The 18,158-nt window shown below is 52.9% G+C and overlaps 4 protein-coding genes across 4 annotated transcripts; 1 reads left to right on the top strand and 3 right to left on the bottom strand.

Annotated features, from left to right (window-relative positions):
• Window positions 1-415: 415 nt before the first annotated feature.
• Z517_09165 (uncharacterized protein) lies at window positions 416-2,322 on the bottom strand (the record flags this gene model as incomplete). Its single annotated transcript, XM_013425075.1, has 2 exons — window positions 416-1,256; window positions 1,307-2,322. 2 exons carry the CDS (start codon window positions 2,320-2,322, stop codon window positions 416-418), a joined length of 1,857 nt encoding a protein of 618 aa, XP_013280529.1.
• A 5,567-nt stretch (window positions 2,323-7,889) lies between these two features.
• Z517_09164 (uncharacterized protein) lies at window positions 7,890-10,587 on the bottom strand (the record flags this gene model as incomplete). The annotated part of the gene is made up of 4 exons (XM_013425074.1): window positions 7,890-8,336; window positions 9,309-9,854; window positions 9,912-10,160; window positions 10,213-10,587. The coding sequence occupies 4 exons, from the start codon at window positions 10,585-10,587 to the stop codon at window positions 7,890-7,892; spliced, it is 1,617 nt and encodes a 538-aa protein (XP_013280528.1).
• Window positions 10,588-11,524: 937 nt separating this feature from the next.
• On the top strand, window positions 11,525-12,247 carry Z517_09163 (uncharacterized protein; the record flags this gene model as incomplete). Its single annotated transcript, XM_013425073.1, has 1 exon — window positions 11,525-12,247. The coding sequence occupies one exon, from the start codon at window positions 11,525-11,527 to the stop codon at window positions 12,245-12,247; it is 723 nt and encodes a 240-aa protein (XP_013280527.1).
• A 4,657-nt stretch (window positions 12,248-16,904) lies between these two features.
• Z517_09162 (uncharacterized protein) lies at window positions 16,905-17,162 on the bottom strand (the record flags this gene model as incomplete). The annotated part of the gene is made up of 1 exon (XM_013425072.1): window positions 16,905-17,162. The coding sequence occupies one exon, from the start codon at window positions 17,160-17,162 to the stop codon at window positions 16,905-16,907; it is 258 nt and encodes an 85-aa protein (XP_013280526.1).
• Between the last annotated feature and the right edge of the window lie 996 nt (window positions 17,163-18,158).

Below are 18,158 nucleotides of genomic sequence, written 5' to 3'. Positions count from 1 at the left end.
TTAATTGACTACGACCAGGAACCAGAGGAACACCGCGTTACCTGAGATGGTGAGTGCTTCATGGAAATCGAGCTTTGATTGCTATCTGACGTTTTCTAAGCGCTCGTTATCGTCTGGCCGCAAAGACTTCTGCTAGATATGCCACCATCTCAATATTCAGCATACATACCAGAAGTGCACTGCTTCTGGATGCTGGAAACCTGCCAGGCAGGGGGAAACTGGAGGCTCTGTGGTGAGTGCTGGGAGCATCCGGCCTGTGGACCATCGGGGACAGCGCCGAATGGCTGGATCAGAAACAATGCAGCAAACCACTAAACTTAGTGGGCCTCCTCGTGGCGCCTGTACTGGCGATCAGGTTGATCATGGTTGAGGAGGAATCAACTTTGCAGGAGAATTGATATAGTTCCACCACCGATCAATCTAAAGTATCATGTCCCAGTGTGTCATCCTCGTCGTCCTCGTCATCCAGAGCATCGATCAGGCCCTCGAGCCATTCATGGGTCCAGATTGCAGATTCTTCAGGCTTGGTTCCGTCCCGCAATGTCCAGTTGAACAAATTCCGAGTAGCCAACCGAGACAAATTCTCACCACGAGAAGCTGCAACTAGTGCCATGGATGGTCTGCCATTGTTAAACGCTGAGTGCGACCATGTTCTTAGTCGGAGTCGATACAGTAAATATGAAATTCGAAGATTGAATCCTGGTGCCAGGGATCTGGCTTGTTTGACTGTGATTCCTGCATCGATTACGTGCCCGTGCCCATTTCCTTGCCAAACCCAGTGGTTGTATGTCAAACGATGTCCACAAAGAGCGTGACTCTGAACCTCGATTGTAGCACTTTTGAGAGCCGTTGTCCCGAGAGGCTTCCAGGGACATAATGGTGGTGGTCCATATTGGCTCGATTCAATGTCAGTTAGGTACATCAGGCGAAACTCTTCCGCGCGGCGAATCAGCTTGCAACCGTCGCTGTCCTCCAAACACTGCACCTTCCCGTGGTACTGAGGATCCATGAATGACTGAGGAGACTGGGTCCATTGAGTGGATTCAAGCGATATTGTTGGCAGATAATTCCCAGCAATCTCAAACAACCTGGGCAGTAGGCCGGTGATTGTGGACCCTAGCCAGAGTGGTGCAGAGTTCGGCCGACGATGGGCCATCATGCGGACGATAACATCGTATCGCCGCTCCTTCAGCAGACTTGGAACAATTTCTTCCACAGGTGGGAGTAGCCATTCACCGGCAAGGTTGCAAGTCACGCTGGATTCCCAAAGGCAACCAAGCATGCAAGATGCTGCTGTATTTGGGACACAGCTGTATGCCATGAAATGTGGTAGGTTTTCTTTGCCTGACAAAAGTCTGAGCAATGGTGAATGATCGTTTGGACTACTGGTGTGCCGACGGCTTGCGTGCGTAGAATTGGCCAAGGAAGGGTGATGGGAGCACCGAATCTTCCTTGCTCGGGTATTGTCAGTGCAGCAACAAATGCGGCCAAGAGCTGGTCATGTGCGTTATGGAGTTTGGTGAATTTGCAGAGATAGTGCTGCGCCTGTTCCGAGGCTGGAGGGTGGGAAGCCGTAGGCGAAGAGCTCCTCAGTTGACCATGGCGGATCTGGATTCGCGGAGAACCACTCGCTAGATGGCATGACCACATGGGATAAAAGTCTCGACCAGAACGTTTGAGAGCAGCGCGCCATCCACACCCTTTGGCTAGGACGGCAGCCCACCATCGACACTCGCCAACATCTGCTTCGCCAATAGATATGAAGACTCCACTGTCGCTATTGCTCAGAGTCGCAGTGGTATCGCATGTGGCCTTCTCTTCAGTGTAGCTGATATGGTCTTGCTCTGACTCTTTTCGCAGCTCGATCAGCCGTGCGGAAAGCACGTAAGCCCAGCCCAAAACAAAGGCGAACAAGTAGTTTCCGTTCCCGCTAGTGCAATGACATCCCTCAATGCCCGACCACTCCGAAGGTAATTCGTTTGAGAAGTGGCAAAAGGTTGGGCGAACAGATCCGATAATGATTTTCTGCAGTGCTGATTTCTTGATATTTCCGCCGAGATCACACAGAGGCGCGTCAAGGCCCCAGACCGAGAATCCCTCGAGATATGTTGAGGTGTCACTGACTAGCTCTTCGATTTTTGCGCGGCTTGGGAGAGCTGGTGTTTGGTGGAGGAGGCTGCTGAGATTGAGGCAAGACGAAGGAAAGCTTTGAGCGGAAAGGGCACGGATGAGGAGTGAGGTCCATTGGCGTCGGGAGGCGTGGAGGACAGCGGAGGACTCCTCAGGACTGGGTGGGAGCGGATCACTTGCTCGGCCATTCATGACTTGAAATTTATGTCCAATGTGAGATGCTGGAAGTAGAGCGGCTGAGGCGGAGCTGATCAATCCCGTCTCCAAGGACTTGGATGTTGAAGGGTATCTCGATGGTCTGGTCCCAGCTCTTGCTTTCCACGGCGTCACTCAACAGACAGGCAGAGTCTGCAAATGTGGCTTGCTTTTCGAACCGAAGTAGGAGTTTCTCTCAATACTTCCATGAAAGACTCGGTCCGATGTACCTGTTGCTGAAGGACTCTGAGCGTCGTGTTCGTGAAGGTTGATCTTGGTCGAAAGATCACGCACGTCTGTGTGAGGAGAAGAATTACGAAGCGCGTTCAACCACTGAAGACTATGACGCCAAGACGAAAGCAAACTGAGATTCGCGGAGCTTAATTTTTCCTTGCAGTATGCGACTCCTGGCTGACAGAACTTACTCCCTTCTATTGGTCTGATAATCATAACGTCTTCTCCCTCTCCCTCCATAAAGACAGATCCTCTCCGGTAGGCTTTGACCTTCCTAACAAGACCTTTTCGCACTGGTTCATATCAGTTAATCAATCACTGTGATCATTCTAACGACCGTGGACAGACAGATGCACAGGAAGCCACTTTTGGTTTTGTGTGTGTGTCTTTGTCCTTTCTCCTTTCTCCTTATTGTCCGGTGCTGGCGGTTCTGAATGATGTCAGGATGACTAACAAATCCAGATACAGACTCTGTCAGTCAAAAACACGCTATGCCGCGGCATCCCAGACACGGCTGCTGATTGGCCAGCCTGCCGAAAGCCGGCTGTCAGACAAATCAGTATTTTTCCCAACGCACGTGGTTGCTCGCTCCACCTGCCGTTCTCAGGAGCCCTTGGAATGTCATACTCCGTGCGGGTTGTGCCGTGGCTCTTGTGTTTGGGAGGGCATCAAGGTAGTCACGGGTCCTACTAAGAGGTTCGAGCACTGCCTTGTCCTCGCCAGCCTTTCTGCTTTGTGCATGCCTTCTGTAGCGCTGCTGAGAGCCCCCTCCGCCCCCTCTCGCCAGCTACCGCCCCCGAATTAAGGCTAAAGTGCGACCCTATGACACGTCCTCGCAATCTGTCTTTTGTTCCGACAGAGGAGGTTTTAATTCGAGTTTCTGTTGGTCAGTTCCGTAACTATTTCGAGGGAAACCCTGGATTTTTTTTCGTCTTCCGCTGGAGGCTTCCCATGTGCCGGCGGTTCAAACCTCGTCTTGGTCCCCCGAAGGAGCTGTCACCATCGGCTCGCTCACACCTGTCGAGAGCCTTCTGGACTCGTATGGATAAAGGCTGGCAACTAGTGCTGGCCTCGGATGGTTGGAGACCAACTTGAAGGATTGTCTTGCGTCCTCGTCAGATGATGTCTTCGCAGCTTCAGTTCGAGTGTCGGAGATGAAGTGTCCTCGCTTGGCTGATACGCCAACACTCTCGCAGACAAGTATCATAGGCTCGAGAGAACCACGTTCCCGTCGTCGGTCGACAAGATGAACTGGGACGACGAGGTCAACGAGTGGCTTCTTCCGTCGAACGAGCAGTCCAAGTGAGTATCTTCGTGCACTTCAGTTCGATATGAAGCCCTTGAGCACCTGCGGCCGACTAATTGGAATTGTGCGGCCGGTAAATCTACCGCAGGAAGCTATACCAGCATTAGACCAGTATCGAATCCCGTACCGGGGTTGGTTTTCCGCTCGTACACATGCTTCGATTTCTTTTCACTCTAGTGTCTGTCACTCGCCATCCGGCCGGAGTCTCCATTCTCTTCTTACGCTCCATCTCGAGTATCTTCTGGGAGTGGGCAGCTCCGGCGACTCCATGAAATGTATGTAGGACAGAAACAAGCGGTGCCGCAATGATTCCGCCAACGCTATCTTTCCGGGGAGAAGGGTGGCCGACCTATCCACAGCTAATGCTGTGAGATTTGACTGAGGACTAAACGAAGAGTTAGCGAAAAGCAGAAGTGGGAGCCGCGGTAATAGTCATATGACGCCAAACCATCGCCATCATTTCATCATCCCGCGCTATCTAGGGTTTCCTTTCGACCTCGGGAGGACGAGGTACCTCGCAACGGGCACATCCTGGCCACGACGACGTCCCCGGGCTTCACTTTGCGCATGGGGCACTTCCCTTACTCGGACACGTATATGAACCTGGCGTTCTGCATGATTCTTACGATGCCATCTCAGAGCTTCGCGCCTCTAGGTATCCGCACTCTTTGAGTAAGATTCCCTTCTTCCTTGCGATTCTATTGACGTAGAAGGCCGATATATGGGACGCGTAGATGGCCACAGAGCTGAGCGGGTCCGCAAGCGTGACCGTCTGGCACGCGCTGACCCCAGCATATACACAAGGAGAAGATCTTGAACATAAGCACGATTGTCACCATCTGCGTAGGCAACAACACTCCCATGAATATGATCGTGCACCCTCGCAAATGTCACCTCATTGTATCTCACGTTCGGATTCTTGTTCGTGTCCGAAGACATACCCTGCATCGTGTCCTCGAGGTGGCCGGAGATCGCGTTCAGGTTCTCGGGCACCCTCTCGTACGAGATGGAGGTCTTGTGTCTGAGCGAGGAAGGTGTGCCTGTTGTGTATCGACGTGTGTGCTATCATCATCATCTCCCCAAGCACAATAGGTCCATCTGTATCAGCCCATCGTGCTCATCCCCACGCCACCGACTCTAATGACGTGCGCCATCTGCTCCAGCATCATGAGATATTCATGTTAAGTATGTCTTCATATCTGTATCGATGTTCTGGGCGTTGGGCCTTTCCCCAGCCTGCGACCTACAAGCTCTTGGCCCTGTCATGGGGGACGTCCCATAAAGTATAACGGGACGATGAAGAGCATGTGGACCTTCGATGAGACGTACTCGTACAGGACCGTAAGGCAGACGTCGTCCGGAACCAGCAACAGGAGAGGGACAGGAGGGAGAGGGCCTTCAAGATAGTCGCCAAGGGCACACCATGATTGCGACCCAGATGTCCAGGCCTATGGTCGTGGAGTAGTACTTGTCGTTATTGTTGAGGTGGCTGGAGTTTCCGAGTATAGACATGTTCACGAGCGAGATCATCGGATAGATATGCCAAGGCTTTCGGCGCTCGTGATCTATATCATCAGGCGGATCCTGGTGCTGGGTAAATGAGTGAATATGAACTGCAGCGCCAATATGCGGAGCATCGAGCAGTCGATTGCGACCAAGATCGTGCACGGCACGCCGTCAACGCCATCGCCGCTGTGAGAGAGAACTTCGGAAGACATCACCGTAATCACATCTCTGACCGTAATATTCATTCTGTGTGGTCGCATGATGGAGGTGATGACTGCGGACGTGCAGATCGACGACTTCGAGGACAGCAGCACCACGGTGGGCGTGTGATTCATGGCCCCGGAGATGAGAAACGGGAATTTGGTCTCTCCTTCCACTAGCTCCCTCCCGCTGTGTTGGCGGCCAGGCTCAAGATGCTGGACATAATCGTGAGGCACAGCTGGACCGACAGCTCGAAGATGCCCAAGTAAATCCCCAGACCATGCATAATGGCGGGCTGGTGTGCGTGGCAAACTCCAGGAGGCTGCAGCTGAAGGAGCCCAAGGCGGGCGATCTGACCTGTGAGGGCAAGGTGTATTCCGACGCCATCGTCAGGGGGACGAACTGGGTTCTGAACCGGTCGACAATCGGAGGCGTGGTGAGGCTTTGGGCGTTCCACCACAACACATACCATCTCGATAGCGACCGCCATCGTTGATTTTGCCGCTGATGTCGCCTTTCGCTGCTCCTGATGACCTCTCGGTCATTCGTGTTGCAACCTGAATCCCTCTTCTGTGGAGAATTTGGATGCTCCCTTTCTCTAGCCGTGAAAGGGACGGTTTCTCCCCTCAAGACACAACGTGGCAGCACCAGTATGCCACAGCGGACGATGCTGTTTCGAAGTCGACGTGATGGCAGAAGGGCTATGCATTGAGGGGAGCATCCGCGCGGATCCCACTTCATCCACCGCGCCGGCTGGGGAGGTCAACGAGGTTCTCAGCACTTCCCTCGCTCCTCTACAGCCGCTCTGAAAGCCAGGATCTACTCGTAAACGAGGAATCACGCCGCTGGGCCTGCCGAAGAATCAGCTATGTGGAAGCACGCAAAATCCAGGCTGGATGAGCAAGCGATGGGTGTTCGAATAGTGAAAACCACGGAGCAAAACCTAGGCATCGGAGCTGGAGAAAATTGGAAGAGGGTGTGAGAGAGGATTGGATTGTGGTGGCATGCAGAATTTCCCGCTATCCACGGGCCTGTAAAAAGGTCTTGACTTGCAGAGAGAGAATGTCGTGGTAATTTTAAGGTTCCCGCTATCCCATTTTGGGCTGTCACCTGACAATGTTGGCCCCCAACCTTGCACCGCAGCGACAAATGCAAAGGCTCTCCGCTCCACGTCATAGCAGTGGCCGCTGCTGTCCTCGCCGCTAGCAAGTTCTTTTGAATCCTGGACACTATGTTCGACGGGCACCGATTTTGAGTCGTCCCGTGAGAGGGCACAAGCACTTGTCACTGCGGTCGAAGGTGATTCTTTACTGATTGAGGATCTTGGCCTCTGTAACAGCGCCGAATCAACAATCCACAGCTTCTCTAGCGCGGTGAGATCTCGCTCGGACGACACCATGCGGTCTCCCAGGGCAGATGATCTCCACGTCAAGGCAGCCTGTCACAATCAACGAAATGCTCTGATCTTTAGAAGTACCTACAGCCCGGTGATGGGCGTTTGCTGGCAAAAGTTGTATTACGACGACCTAAAGACATGCTTTCAGTGACAAAGACCTCGTCCGCCGGCTCACTGCACACGGGGCGGACCTTGATGCCTGTAACAAGAGGCCATGTCCCTCTTTCGATGGGGTCACGCTTCGCTCCCCAAATACCCCCATACTGCTAGTCGGTCTGGTTGCAGCAGTCAGCCCTGGTCGTTATCTCCAGTGTACCGTCACAACGAGCCGTGGAGACGAGCTGGACAATAATGGTGCATCACCCAACACTCTCTTGGGCTGATGAGAAAACCAGAAGCAGCTTTGCTGACGAAATCACCAGGCTTGAAATTCCACTGCACGCCCCGATCCGCGCACGAGGGCGGGGAACGACTGGCACACCGGAAAGCATTAGGAGTATCAAACGTAAGCTGCTTCTTTATATCAGGAATATCCGGGTCTCTCCTCGCTTCTCTCTGATGGAAGGTGCGCCGGTGATTAGAAATCAAACGGTCTTGGTCTCCAAGAGCTCGGCCACGGTGGCTATTGGCAACCTAGGGCAACAGAGCCGGTGGCATTCTAACAGGCATCTTAGGAGGAGCAAGAGGTGGTTCGAGGCGACCTATAAAGGTTCCGGCTCCGGTGCTCTGCTGAGCAAGAAAACAGGCGATAGGGCGGGTCGATGACGTCAATCCGAGTCTCATGGAAGGCAGAAGAAGAAGGGTCGAGAAGGGAGGGGGTCTTTGCGACTATAACGGACCAAGCGTTCAAACGCGGGTTCATCGATACATGAAATTCAATGCCAACTCCGGCTGAGAACTCGAACCATTCAGTCAGTATGTTCATTCGTTGAGCGCCTGAATCATATCCGCCATTGTGTTGAAGTGACCGTGCCAACAATCGTGTATAACCCGACGTAACGGCCAATTCGCCAGGTCTGGGAAGCGATTGGCCAGGTAGAGCTGTTCGACCTCGTGGTCCCTGTGTCGCGAGTCCTTGTATTCATCCCGGTAAAGTGGCGTGTCCGTGACAAGTTCGTAGACCAAGCACCCGCACGCGAAGATGTCAGTCTGCTCGCTGACCCGCGGTGTCGCGAGTCGATAGCTGAACCACTCGTAGCACGAGTTTGCGGCGTTACCGTCAACTCCGCACCCTTCAGAGTCGATCAACCTGCAGCTATCCTGGTCTGAAGTGTCCTCATTGACCACGATCACGTTCTGCCAGCCCACATCGGCGTGCACGACGCCCTTGCTGTGCAGATACTGCAATCCCGCCGCGATCTGGTCCGTCTAGCGGATTTTGCAGGATAACGACGCCGGGACTCCCTCGTGCATCATCCGCTGGTGGACTGTTCGCAGGGCCTCTCCTCGTTCCAGAACAATAGGGCCGTCGACTATCATGCCGAAATATTTGGCGTTGCGGGGACGTGAGCCCAACCGCTTATAGACGCGGTGCTCAATGACATCTTCGCCATCGTCGGTGGCGGTGTATTGTTTAATGGCTTTGTTTTCGTCGATTCCGTACACGATGCTTGATTTGCTGGCACCGAGGTATTCCGGCTCTTAGGAGGGATCTCTCATCTGTGGACGTCGACGGCAGTGGTTGGGCTGGATATGACTCGAGGGCAAGTATCAGTACATAATGCCGGCAAGGCAAGGCCGCAAAAGTGACGATGTGTATGCGACGTGTTCAAGATTTTTAATCTTAATGGGTAGTTTGAATCGGTTTATGTAGGGACTAGATAAGTCTCCGGAACTTGGACACCATATGTACTTCCAGCCAGCCAGCCAGCCAGCCAGCCAGCCGCAGTCTGACAAGAAAGCCCCTACATACCGAGAAAGGCAAGGATAAGGACAATGGCGTGGGAGAGGCAAGGGGTAAATAAACCAACACTGGTCTCAAAGTCATGGGGGCAAGCAGATCCACGTATCATCTGTCTTCCCCTTCGAGAGCCGCTCAGGACAAGGCAATCACAGAAAGCCTCCTTCAGCCCGCTTAAACAGCAGCTACCCATCTGAATCCGAGTCTGCAGATACCGCCGCCAGGGACAGCCGGTGAAGTCACCGCTCCCTCTCCTCGAGCTTCGAACCGATCATCTTGTCCACGTCACTGCTCTAGTACTGCGAAATATCAGGGAACTCGGAACTGTCATGACCCGAGAAGTGAGGCATGATATTCTGCTTGAACAGATCGTAGAGCTCCTTCGTCGTTTCAAGCGCGTGGAAGAACCAGAAGGACCCAATTTTCTAGTTCTCCTCCACCATGGCACTTCGTGTGGTCTCCGACGGCGACGTTAGAAGCATCTCCTGTTGTCGAAACTCGGCCATGAATTCTTCGCGTGCGTTGCAGAATCTGTCAAGCTGGGTCTTGCCATACAAACAGTCGACCTTCTCCCCGGTCAACAAGTAAGGCGGTCTCAGCATTTCGGAAGGGTGTGAACACGCCCATTCCAAGCCTATCAGGTTCTCGACTTGCCACCACTCGTTGACGAAGATGTTACTCTGTTGCACTGTTGCAGATCCGTGAGACCGAGGAAAACCGGGCCTCGTGCGGTCTTGCGGTTGATGAACTAGGGGCATAATGGACCTCGTTAGACCTACGGCGGACATCTGTCTCCTCCCGTCCTTCTCATCGTTCATGGAGTTTGGCTGATGCAGAAGGCGGCTGTCACGGTACGCTAGGAGATCCAGCACGTAGCTCTCGGTGCATTCATAGGTTCGTAAACGGTCATTACCTGTAGGAATGTCTTCATTCTCGAGTGCTTGGAGTTGGAGAGTTAAAGGCCGCTTGGAGAGTGATATGTATCCCTGGTCGTCAATGGTAAAGAGGCCAATTCGAGGTTGGGGAATCTTTGCTTACGACACCATGATACGGGACAGATCCTTGAACTGGTCCCACCGCCGTGATGGATCGCATATTTGAGAATTGAAGGTCTCAGAGAGCATCTGCCCGCGCTCAATATACTCCAGTACAATGTAACCCACACAAAGGGTCGATGTTCGACGATTGGCGACAAAAGGCGACGCTAATGGGATTCCCACAACGGTTCGCAGCTGATCGGCAAGCCATCGATAGAGTAGACACAAGAAGGAAGCATTCTCAAGGGGTGTGAACTGCTTGTATTTAGACTGCGTCACTAAGACTCATCCAGACAAGCAGGCTTACGTCGATTCCGGTGGAGACGCCGAAGCCCAAGAGCATGGGGATGGGGACATCAGGACAGTGTTGGTGAATGTAAATATAGATTGCCGCCTCACATCTGACTTTCTCGTCCATGTTGCCTGGGAGCAAGTCCTCGCCAATTTTATACGGGAGTGGGACACGGAATAGAACTCGTTCAAGCCCCTTCCAATCGACATGAATAGGAACACGTAGATTGAAACTGCAGTGGTTCCAATCGGCGACGTCTGAAAGCTTGCAGGCACTCACGTTGACGTTGAGACATTGTGCAGCAATATGAAGAATTTCATTCTCTTTCTCAAGAAGCATGACTTCCAAACTGGATGCGTTTCTCTGGGTATTGTAACATATGGAGGACATTGTCTTCATTATCAAGGGCTTCTGATAGCCTCGTGTTCTTCCCGATCAGCTTCACCCATCGAGTGGAAGATTCCATGGGAAGCCAAGTATTGGAAATCAAACATCTGGTCTGGTAGTAGATGGACGAGGGACTGGATTTCGACGGCTCAGGTCACAGGTGGGGCGACGGTGTAGGGACAGAGCGGATCGCAGCAGGTGGAGGTATGGAGAAGATCGCAGGATGAGGTGGAGATATGGAGAGGCTTTCGGAGAAGAGGTTCGGTGTCAAGGCTAGTAACAATAGCACAAACTAAAACAAGGACCAGATAGACGGACGGCGCGCGACAGCCCTGAGTTGATAGATGTAGCTAGTCTGAGTCTCTACGTGAGATAATGACAGTGAGTGGCATTCTCTCACGTGAGAGACTGGACCTTGTTTCGCATGGGAACACCCACTACACTAGGCCTGGTTGGGAAGCGAAGAAGGGAGCTTTACCGAGAAGCTCCTGCCTTTTGGAGAGCCAAATGGCGCCGCTTTAAATAAAGCGACCGCCAAGTCAGAATCCCAGTAAAACGCCGTGATATACTATCCAGAAATGGAACCGGCACCGGGCTCTAATAACAAGGCAGAGGCCAAGAATCATCCAAGTTGACGGCAACAGGCAGCGCGTCATTGATCTTGTGTTGACAACGTCAACCCGAGGCGCAACATCCATCTCAATTGAATTTATCCACACTGCCTGTACAAGTAGGCACTGAGAGCGCTCTGCCAGGACAACTGATCACGCTGCAAGCATGCACAGCGTGCCACGTGACTGCGCGTGCGCGTCGCATCTTGTAAAAGGGTGCAATCCTCACTCCCGACCCTGAGAACTATTATCCTCGTCTTGCCACACGAATCATTCCAAAAGTTGCATTCTTTCATGGCCGTCGCGTAAGTCGGCGCCTTCTTCTCCATATGAATACTGACACCTGCGCACAGAAGCTCCGACACGTCAACTTCCCCCTCGTCACCTCAGTACCCGTGGAACTGGGTTCCTTGACACCAAAGGAGGGCGAGTACGACGACCGAATTCCGGTTATTGAAGCGATTGGAGTCGAGAAGGCAATCTATCGAAGATTAGGTAGCCACGACGGTATTGTCCGCTGCTACGATCTCGAGACATCCGACCCTTCGATCCGAATGGAGCGGATGAGCGGTGATCTTCGTCATTTTCTGAAGGAACAGGAACCACAACTACCGCGCGGGATTCTGTTGTCCTGGTTTGTCCAACTAGCGCACACAATGGCCTATATCCACGGACACCGGATTATCATTGCAGATATTCGATTGGACAATCTCCTCCTCAACGACACTCTAGATGTGAAGTTTTGCGACTTTGGAGAATCAACCTTGATGCCGCTCGAATGGGACCTATCTGGGACTGACGAGCTTGGTTATTCAATCTTGAATGACATTGGCCAATTTGGTGCGGTAATGTACCAAGTGATTACTGGACGTGAGTGCAAATTCGACCTGACACGGAAGGGATCCGACAGTTGGTATTCAGGGCCACGACGAGATGACCTCCCGTCCACCGAATCCGTCTGGCTAGGCCATATCATTGAGAACTGTTGGACTTTGGGGTTTCAGTCCTCCGAGGAACTCGCCGCAGCGCTGGACCGGGCACCACTTTCCTGAAATCACGGTTTAAGATGCCTGTAAGAGAGGCTGTTTCGCGAAAAGATGGACATCGATGGCCAATCTGGTATACATTACACGCCCGTGCAGCAGCAACCGAGTGCCGAGGCGCTAGATGGCCTGACAGTATACGTTAGCCTATTAGTCCTCGGCCATTTGGAACGTAGTGGCCTGGTCCTCCAGACCGCGGAGAATCACCTCAGGAATGGCATCTTCGCCTTGCGGGAAGGTCGACACACCCGGGGCTTAAATAAGTCTAGAGACGCTTTTCGATGGTGAGACTCGGTGAGCGATCCGGGGCTCCCTTGGGGCCAATATCAATACCTGCGAGATTCTCCGCATCATGGGCAGGATCATGGCCCTATGGTCTCGAGATACCAGACTTGTGAGGTGCGGTATGTTGCTGAACGGAAGTACTGACAGCGCCACCATTATCGTCCACTGGAGAGGCATTGAAAAGGACTGGTACTTCTGCAAAGGCGCTGTATTTCTCCATACTCCCCTATACGTCTCTTTCACGTCCCCGAGATTCCACGCTTCTCCCAAGCTCTGTCCTCGAATCGCCACTGGCAGCTTTGAGCTATCTTCGAGGTGTGGGAAAGCTCTTTGCCTCATCACGCACAGTTGGGCCACCCCAAACAACTGATACGTGATCTCTATCAAGCTATGAATCTTGCGCACCCCAGAAATGATCCGACATTCAAACGAGGGCCTCCAGCTCATCGGCGATACATGCAAGGCGTGCTTTCCATCCTCCTTCACCAGGGGGGCATTACCGGATAACGGATCCGGGGACTTGTAGGTCGATATGGCGAAGGTGAGAAGCACCATTCCTTGTCGCTTAGATGAAAATCGGGTGCGTACCAATGTGTAGAGTAGCAAGGTGTCATAGCAGCAGAGAAGGATACATCTCCCAGCTACTGCAACCTGATTGCCTACTTCGACCATCGACTTGTCATTGCCGTATGATTTTTTTTTTTTTTGATTACTGAAACCGGAAACGGGGTGATGGTATCAGTATGATCCGAAAGGACATGTTCGGCTTGCGGTTCGATCAAACCCCCGATCGTCTGTAGTGCTGTCATCCCCGTTTCGACACAAGGTCTGTCAAAGACAAGTAGCGCATTCAGGACGACTAATTCTGACCTTGCTGTGCTCCCAGCTCGGGGATTCTGGGCTGGCGTAGCCCTGTAAAAGGTAGAAGAGCAGCCTTACTCGTTGTCGCGTTGCAGGCTCTCGGCAATGCGGTCGGCCTCGTACTCGGCGTGCTCTGGGAGTTTCCTGTAGTCAACCAACGGCGGTCGGGGAAGTTGAGAGGCAGCGGAGGCTGTCGAGACCTGGTTCCGAGACTCGTTCTCCAGTCCCGGTCAATGGTGAGCTCCCGGCGACCTTGAAGCCAAGCGGGACCGTACCAAGCTTCCTGACGAAGTTGAGACTCTTCTACTCTGTCTTCAGCCTCTGAACAACCGCCTTGAAGCGGCCAACTTCTCGTCTGGTTCTCCACGTAATAGCGGGCTGCTGAACATGGGGGACAGATGGTGGATGTCTCGAGCGCACGTTCGCCATCTCTTGGAGACCTTCCTCGCAGGCACTGCTGATGGAAGGACTGAAGTGGCGCAGAGGTTGTTTCGGGAGGAATCAAGATGTCTGCGATGCTAGCTCGGTGTGGCGAAGACTTCGTCCGGCGTAGCCTGACGATAGGACGCCGCTCAGAGCCTCGAACCGGCCGCCAGATCATAACTCCGCATGAGTGAATTGGCTCACAGTCGTTAGCAGCCTTGAGTCAGTCAGAACTCCAGGCGATTGCGGCCTGTGCCGTACGAAAAGGGGATCAAGTGAAAAGATGACTTTCTCCCAAAGGTCCAGAGTGCAGATTTCGCCAGGAGCCTTGATGAAGGTGCCGTGCGTCAAGGTCGGCGTTGCTGCCAGCAATGCTCTGCAAGGGACAACGGGATCGTGTCTGTGGACAGGTAACATCGTATAGAGGCAACGGACGGGATAGAAGATGTGCGGCCTTGTTCTGGTCTCGTGTTTGACAACATCGATTGGACCTGAAGGATGAGCGGACACCCTGAAACGACAGAGTGTGGTACTTGGTCTCATTCGGCATTAAGAGTTCAGAAACAGCAAACCGGCAGTATCGAGCACGGTGAAGAACATTCAACTCTTTCGATTGCAGTCTTTCGGCTACCTGTTCCATCCGAGCAAAGTCAAGCCAATACAATACAGCTAGCTGATGAACTCCGCGCCCAGGTCTGAGGAGTCGTGATGATACGGCCCAAGATTCCCAAAGCCATCCAAGAGATGTCCATTGATATCAAGGGCTTGAGTGCAACACCCGTCATAAATGTTCTGCAACTCTGGTCCCCGTGGAGACGGAGACACGGTATAACGCCCACGACAAGCCTCGAATGATGAGTAGGGCAGAACCTGAGACCAAGACGGACATGGACGCGTCATTTCCTCTCGTGCATCATATCGCACCCAAGGCAAACAAGCTTGCGGGGCAGTCTCGTCTGGCAATTCCAATCTTGTTCCGAGAATATGGAGGTGTCCCATGACAGTCTCCCGGCTTGAGATATCGCCAGTCACACCCAAAGAGGATGCCGTCCTTCAAGAGACGTGATGACTGCACACCTTCACACTTTCAAACAGTGAAAGAGCCTCGCACGAGGACACGAACGGCACATGCGGAGCATTTAGTCTGCACCCTGCACCCGGAAGGTCAACCGTGGTGCTTGTGTATCCCCATCTCTTAACTTGCCTCGGGCTGCGGTGACATCGCCCGCCTCGGTCGCGGTAACCTTGCTCAGAGGGACGATTGGAGGCGACATGACGCGGATTTGGTCGGGGATCGACCGAGATGAGGTATGGCTGTCGCCGGGAGTCATTCTCGTGTTTACTCAATGTCGTTGCCTACCTTGAGATAGGTTCCCGCATCAAGGACAGAGGGTTGCCTTCAGAAGATACAATCACATTTGAAGGCTGATGATGGCTGCGCTTATGGGGCGCTCTCTGTTGCTGTCAGCTCGAATACAATCACATCGCGTTTTGAGGGCTCAAGGAGTCGTGGAAACAGGCTTGCACCCAATTACACCTGGTCAAGATGTTTGGTCTAGATGTGTCCATCTCTGTGCGAGTCGCGTCAAAGACCTGATTCAAAGTAATGTCGGTCGGTGCGGAGAATGGGCTCTCATTGTGCACGAAGACGACGTCGCGAAGAAGTCACCAGAAGAATAAAAGGACACATGCAGGCCACGGGGTATAAGTTCAGGTAGTGCTCATTCAGACTGATCGGAAGTATTCCACGAATGTTGCGCCTCTGTGCGTGCAACAGGGATGGGCCGTGAAGAACACATCAAGTCGTCGGCATTGAGAACGCAGGCCGGGACTAGTGAGACTTGGCACCTGAAGAGATGGTGTGGTAGCGCTAGTTGACACGTGATCATCACGTGACCTATACACTTAGATAGCTCCCGGTTGGCCCCTGTCAACTGCTACAATCAGGAATCCCTTGGTCCTCGGTCGACCCTACAATGGTAATTTCACGCCAAGTTTCTACCCGACATAGATGATGTACACCACCTCGCGCCTAAATATTTCTATTCTCAAACTATGTTAATCACTTATTCATCTGTAGATTGTTCCTCTACCTATCTTGACTGTCAGACTCTGGTTAAGGGGAAGATTCAGCATTTCAGGGCAGCTAGTACCTCGCCTGCTGAGCTGATGTGTTCCCTTACCCACAATCATTTGTGGTCGGCCACCGCGCTGCCTTGACTGTGCATGAACTTCGTGACTCTGATCCTAAGAGCATAATTTTCGTTCCCTCACAAGACCACGCTCTCCAAATTCAGTCCGTTCCCTCGGTCAGTATTCAAGACTGGGATGCCCGCCAAGAGGACATTAAATCAAGGGGCTCGTCACGTGCGTACCGCCATTTGCCGAGGCATATATGATATTCTGCCCTCCCCTCCCTTTGCCTGACCAAATTCATACTTTGTCCGCTGCTACATCCTTTTTCTACCACCGCGTTGCTTCCTTTTGGTTCACGCCCATGAAGAAGCGCAAGTCGTTTAAGATTAAACACAAGAACATATTCCGCGGTATGGCTCTCAAGACCTGATAGCCTGAGAGCGTGAAAGGCGGGAAGTAGGAGTGGACGTTTTTGTGCCTCTTCCGAAGCGTGTTGGTTTAAAATCGTTCGTTGCCGCCAGGCTAGCCAAGCCACAGTGGCTTTGCCTGGACTGAGCTGGGCCACCCAAGTTTGTCGTACAACAAATTCGCGCGGACCTCCTCACTGTGTGTATAACATTTTCTTTTAGCGCAATCAAGGTTTCGACCACTGAATATATATACACGATGTTAGTCTGTAGAAATTTATTCCAGTGTCTTTTCCTACATTGATCGACCCTACGTCTATTTATTCTAATATAATCTATGTCATAACTGTTTACTCCAAGACCCTGAATCCACGAGAATCTATACCATAACTAATCTACCTTGATACCGTCCAAGTCAATCCTATAGTTGTCTCCCAATAGGTCAGCTTTTGTTTCCACGGACGGCATTGCACATACTGTGAAGGTCTAGCCCGCCGGCCTTGATATCTTCGCCAGAAAGACATCCTTCCGCTTAGTTGGGCTTATTGGATGCTTCAAGATCCCATAGGATGGTTCATCTCAAACCAACTCTCGCGGGGTGATGGCGAGCGGCGCGAATTTGTCATTCTCTCCTGCCGTTCCGCTTTCTCCTTCTCGCGATCGCGCCTGATGCCAACGAACTCGAACACTTCCGGAGCAGCCGCGGGAGGAGCTAGGGAGCTCGCGCTGTATGGATTGATGAACACCATTTCTCGGTTGACTCTCAGCTTCAGGTAGCCACCGCCGAGGAACTTGAACGACAGTTCGTACATGCCATCGCAGCTCCTAACCTTGTAAGCTCTCCGACTCGCTCGCTCCGGGGAGGAGAACGGCCCAAAGTTGCAGCTGGCGTTTCCATTGAGATACACTAGGCAGTGCCAGCTGCTTCTGCGGTGGGAGCCTGGACAGGCCGAGGGTTTGAGGAGCCCAAAAGGCCAACGCTCGCAGGCATCCGTCGCTGTTCGTGCCTGCTGCACGCCCCACCCCGACCCCTCCTTCTCGATTGCTTCTCTTTCCTGCTTCCGAATGTAGCTTCGCCTGACACGTCAGCCTCGGGCGAGGCAGAATCCAAGTTTGGCCCATCAGTTCATTGCCAATAGCCCTCGCAAGCTAGGCGTCGAGTTTGGAGGGGATCAGGGCTCAGCCTGGTGGCGATGCGTGGAGGATTGTTTGCGCGTCTCAGCTCTCCCATTGTCTCACCCATATGCAGCCCATCTCAGGAGGTATTTCTTTGCATTGGCTCACATCGAAGAATCCAAGGGATCGTGTATCTCGACAGGCCAAGCGTGGTCCTGCAGTGTGTATGTAGGCGGGAATCCCTCGAGTTTGAGCTCAACAAGTTGGCTAGGAGGGTACGATCGACAATTGGCACCGTCGGACTGACTCGCTTAGCTGCATCAATATAGATAGTGACCTCGTGCAGCCGGGGGCCGGTCGTCGACAAGAGGCTGATATGGGGGGAGAGGATGTAGCGCCTTCGCCACTTGGGTGCATGGCGAGACCGCACGTGGTCGATCGGGGGAAGGAGCTCGCGGTTCGAGCATGGCGGCGACGATATGGCGGCTTCACTGATGCCGGGGAGGAGAATCTAGAGGGTTTTGGGAGGGCGCACGATACACGACAGCGACAGTGGATCGAGCAGGCCTCTTGATTTCGCTCGAAAAGGGTCGTCAAGGGAGGAACTCGTGCCTCGCAGCATAACGGGTGGCGCTAGGGTCGGCTCGAGTTGGCCCTCGGGCCAAAGCCAGCGGAGGGCAGAGAGATCGTGG

This window comes from Fonsecaea pedrosoi (assembly GCF_000835455.1).
Source record: "Fonsecaea pedrosoi CBS 271.37 unplaced genomic scaffold supercont1.6, whole genome shotgun sequence".
NCBI lineage: Eukaryota > Fungi > Ascomycota > Eurotiomycetes > Chaetothyriales > Herpotrichiellaceae > Fonsecaea > Fonsecaea pedrosoi.
The sequence above is the reverse complement of the archived record's forward strand: the minus strand, read 5'-3'. Positions and strand labels throughout refer to the sequence as shown.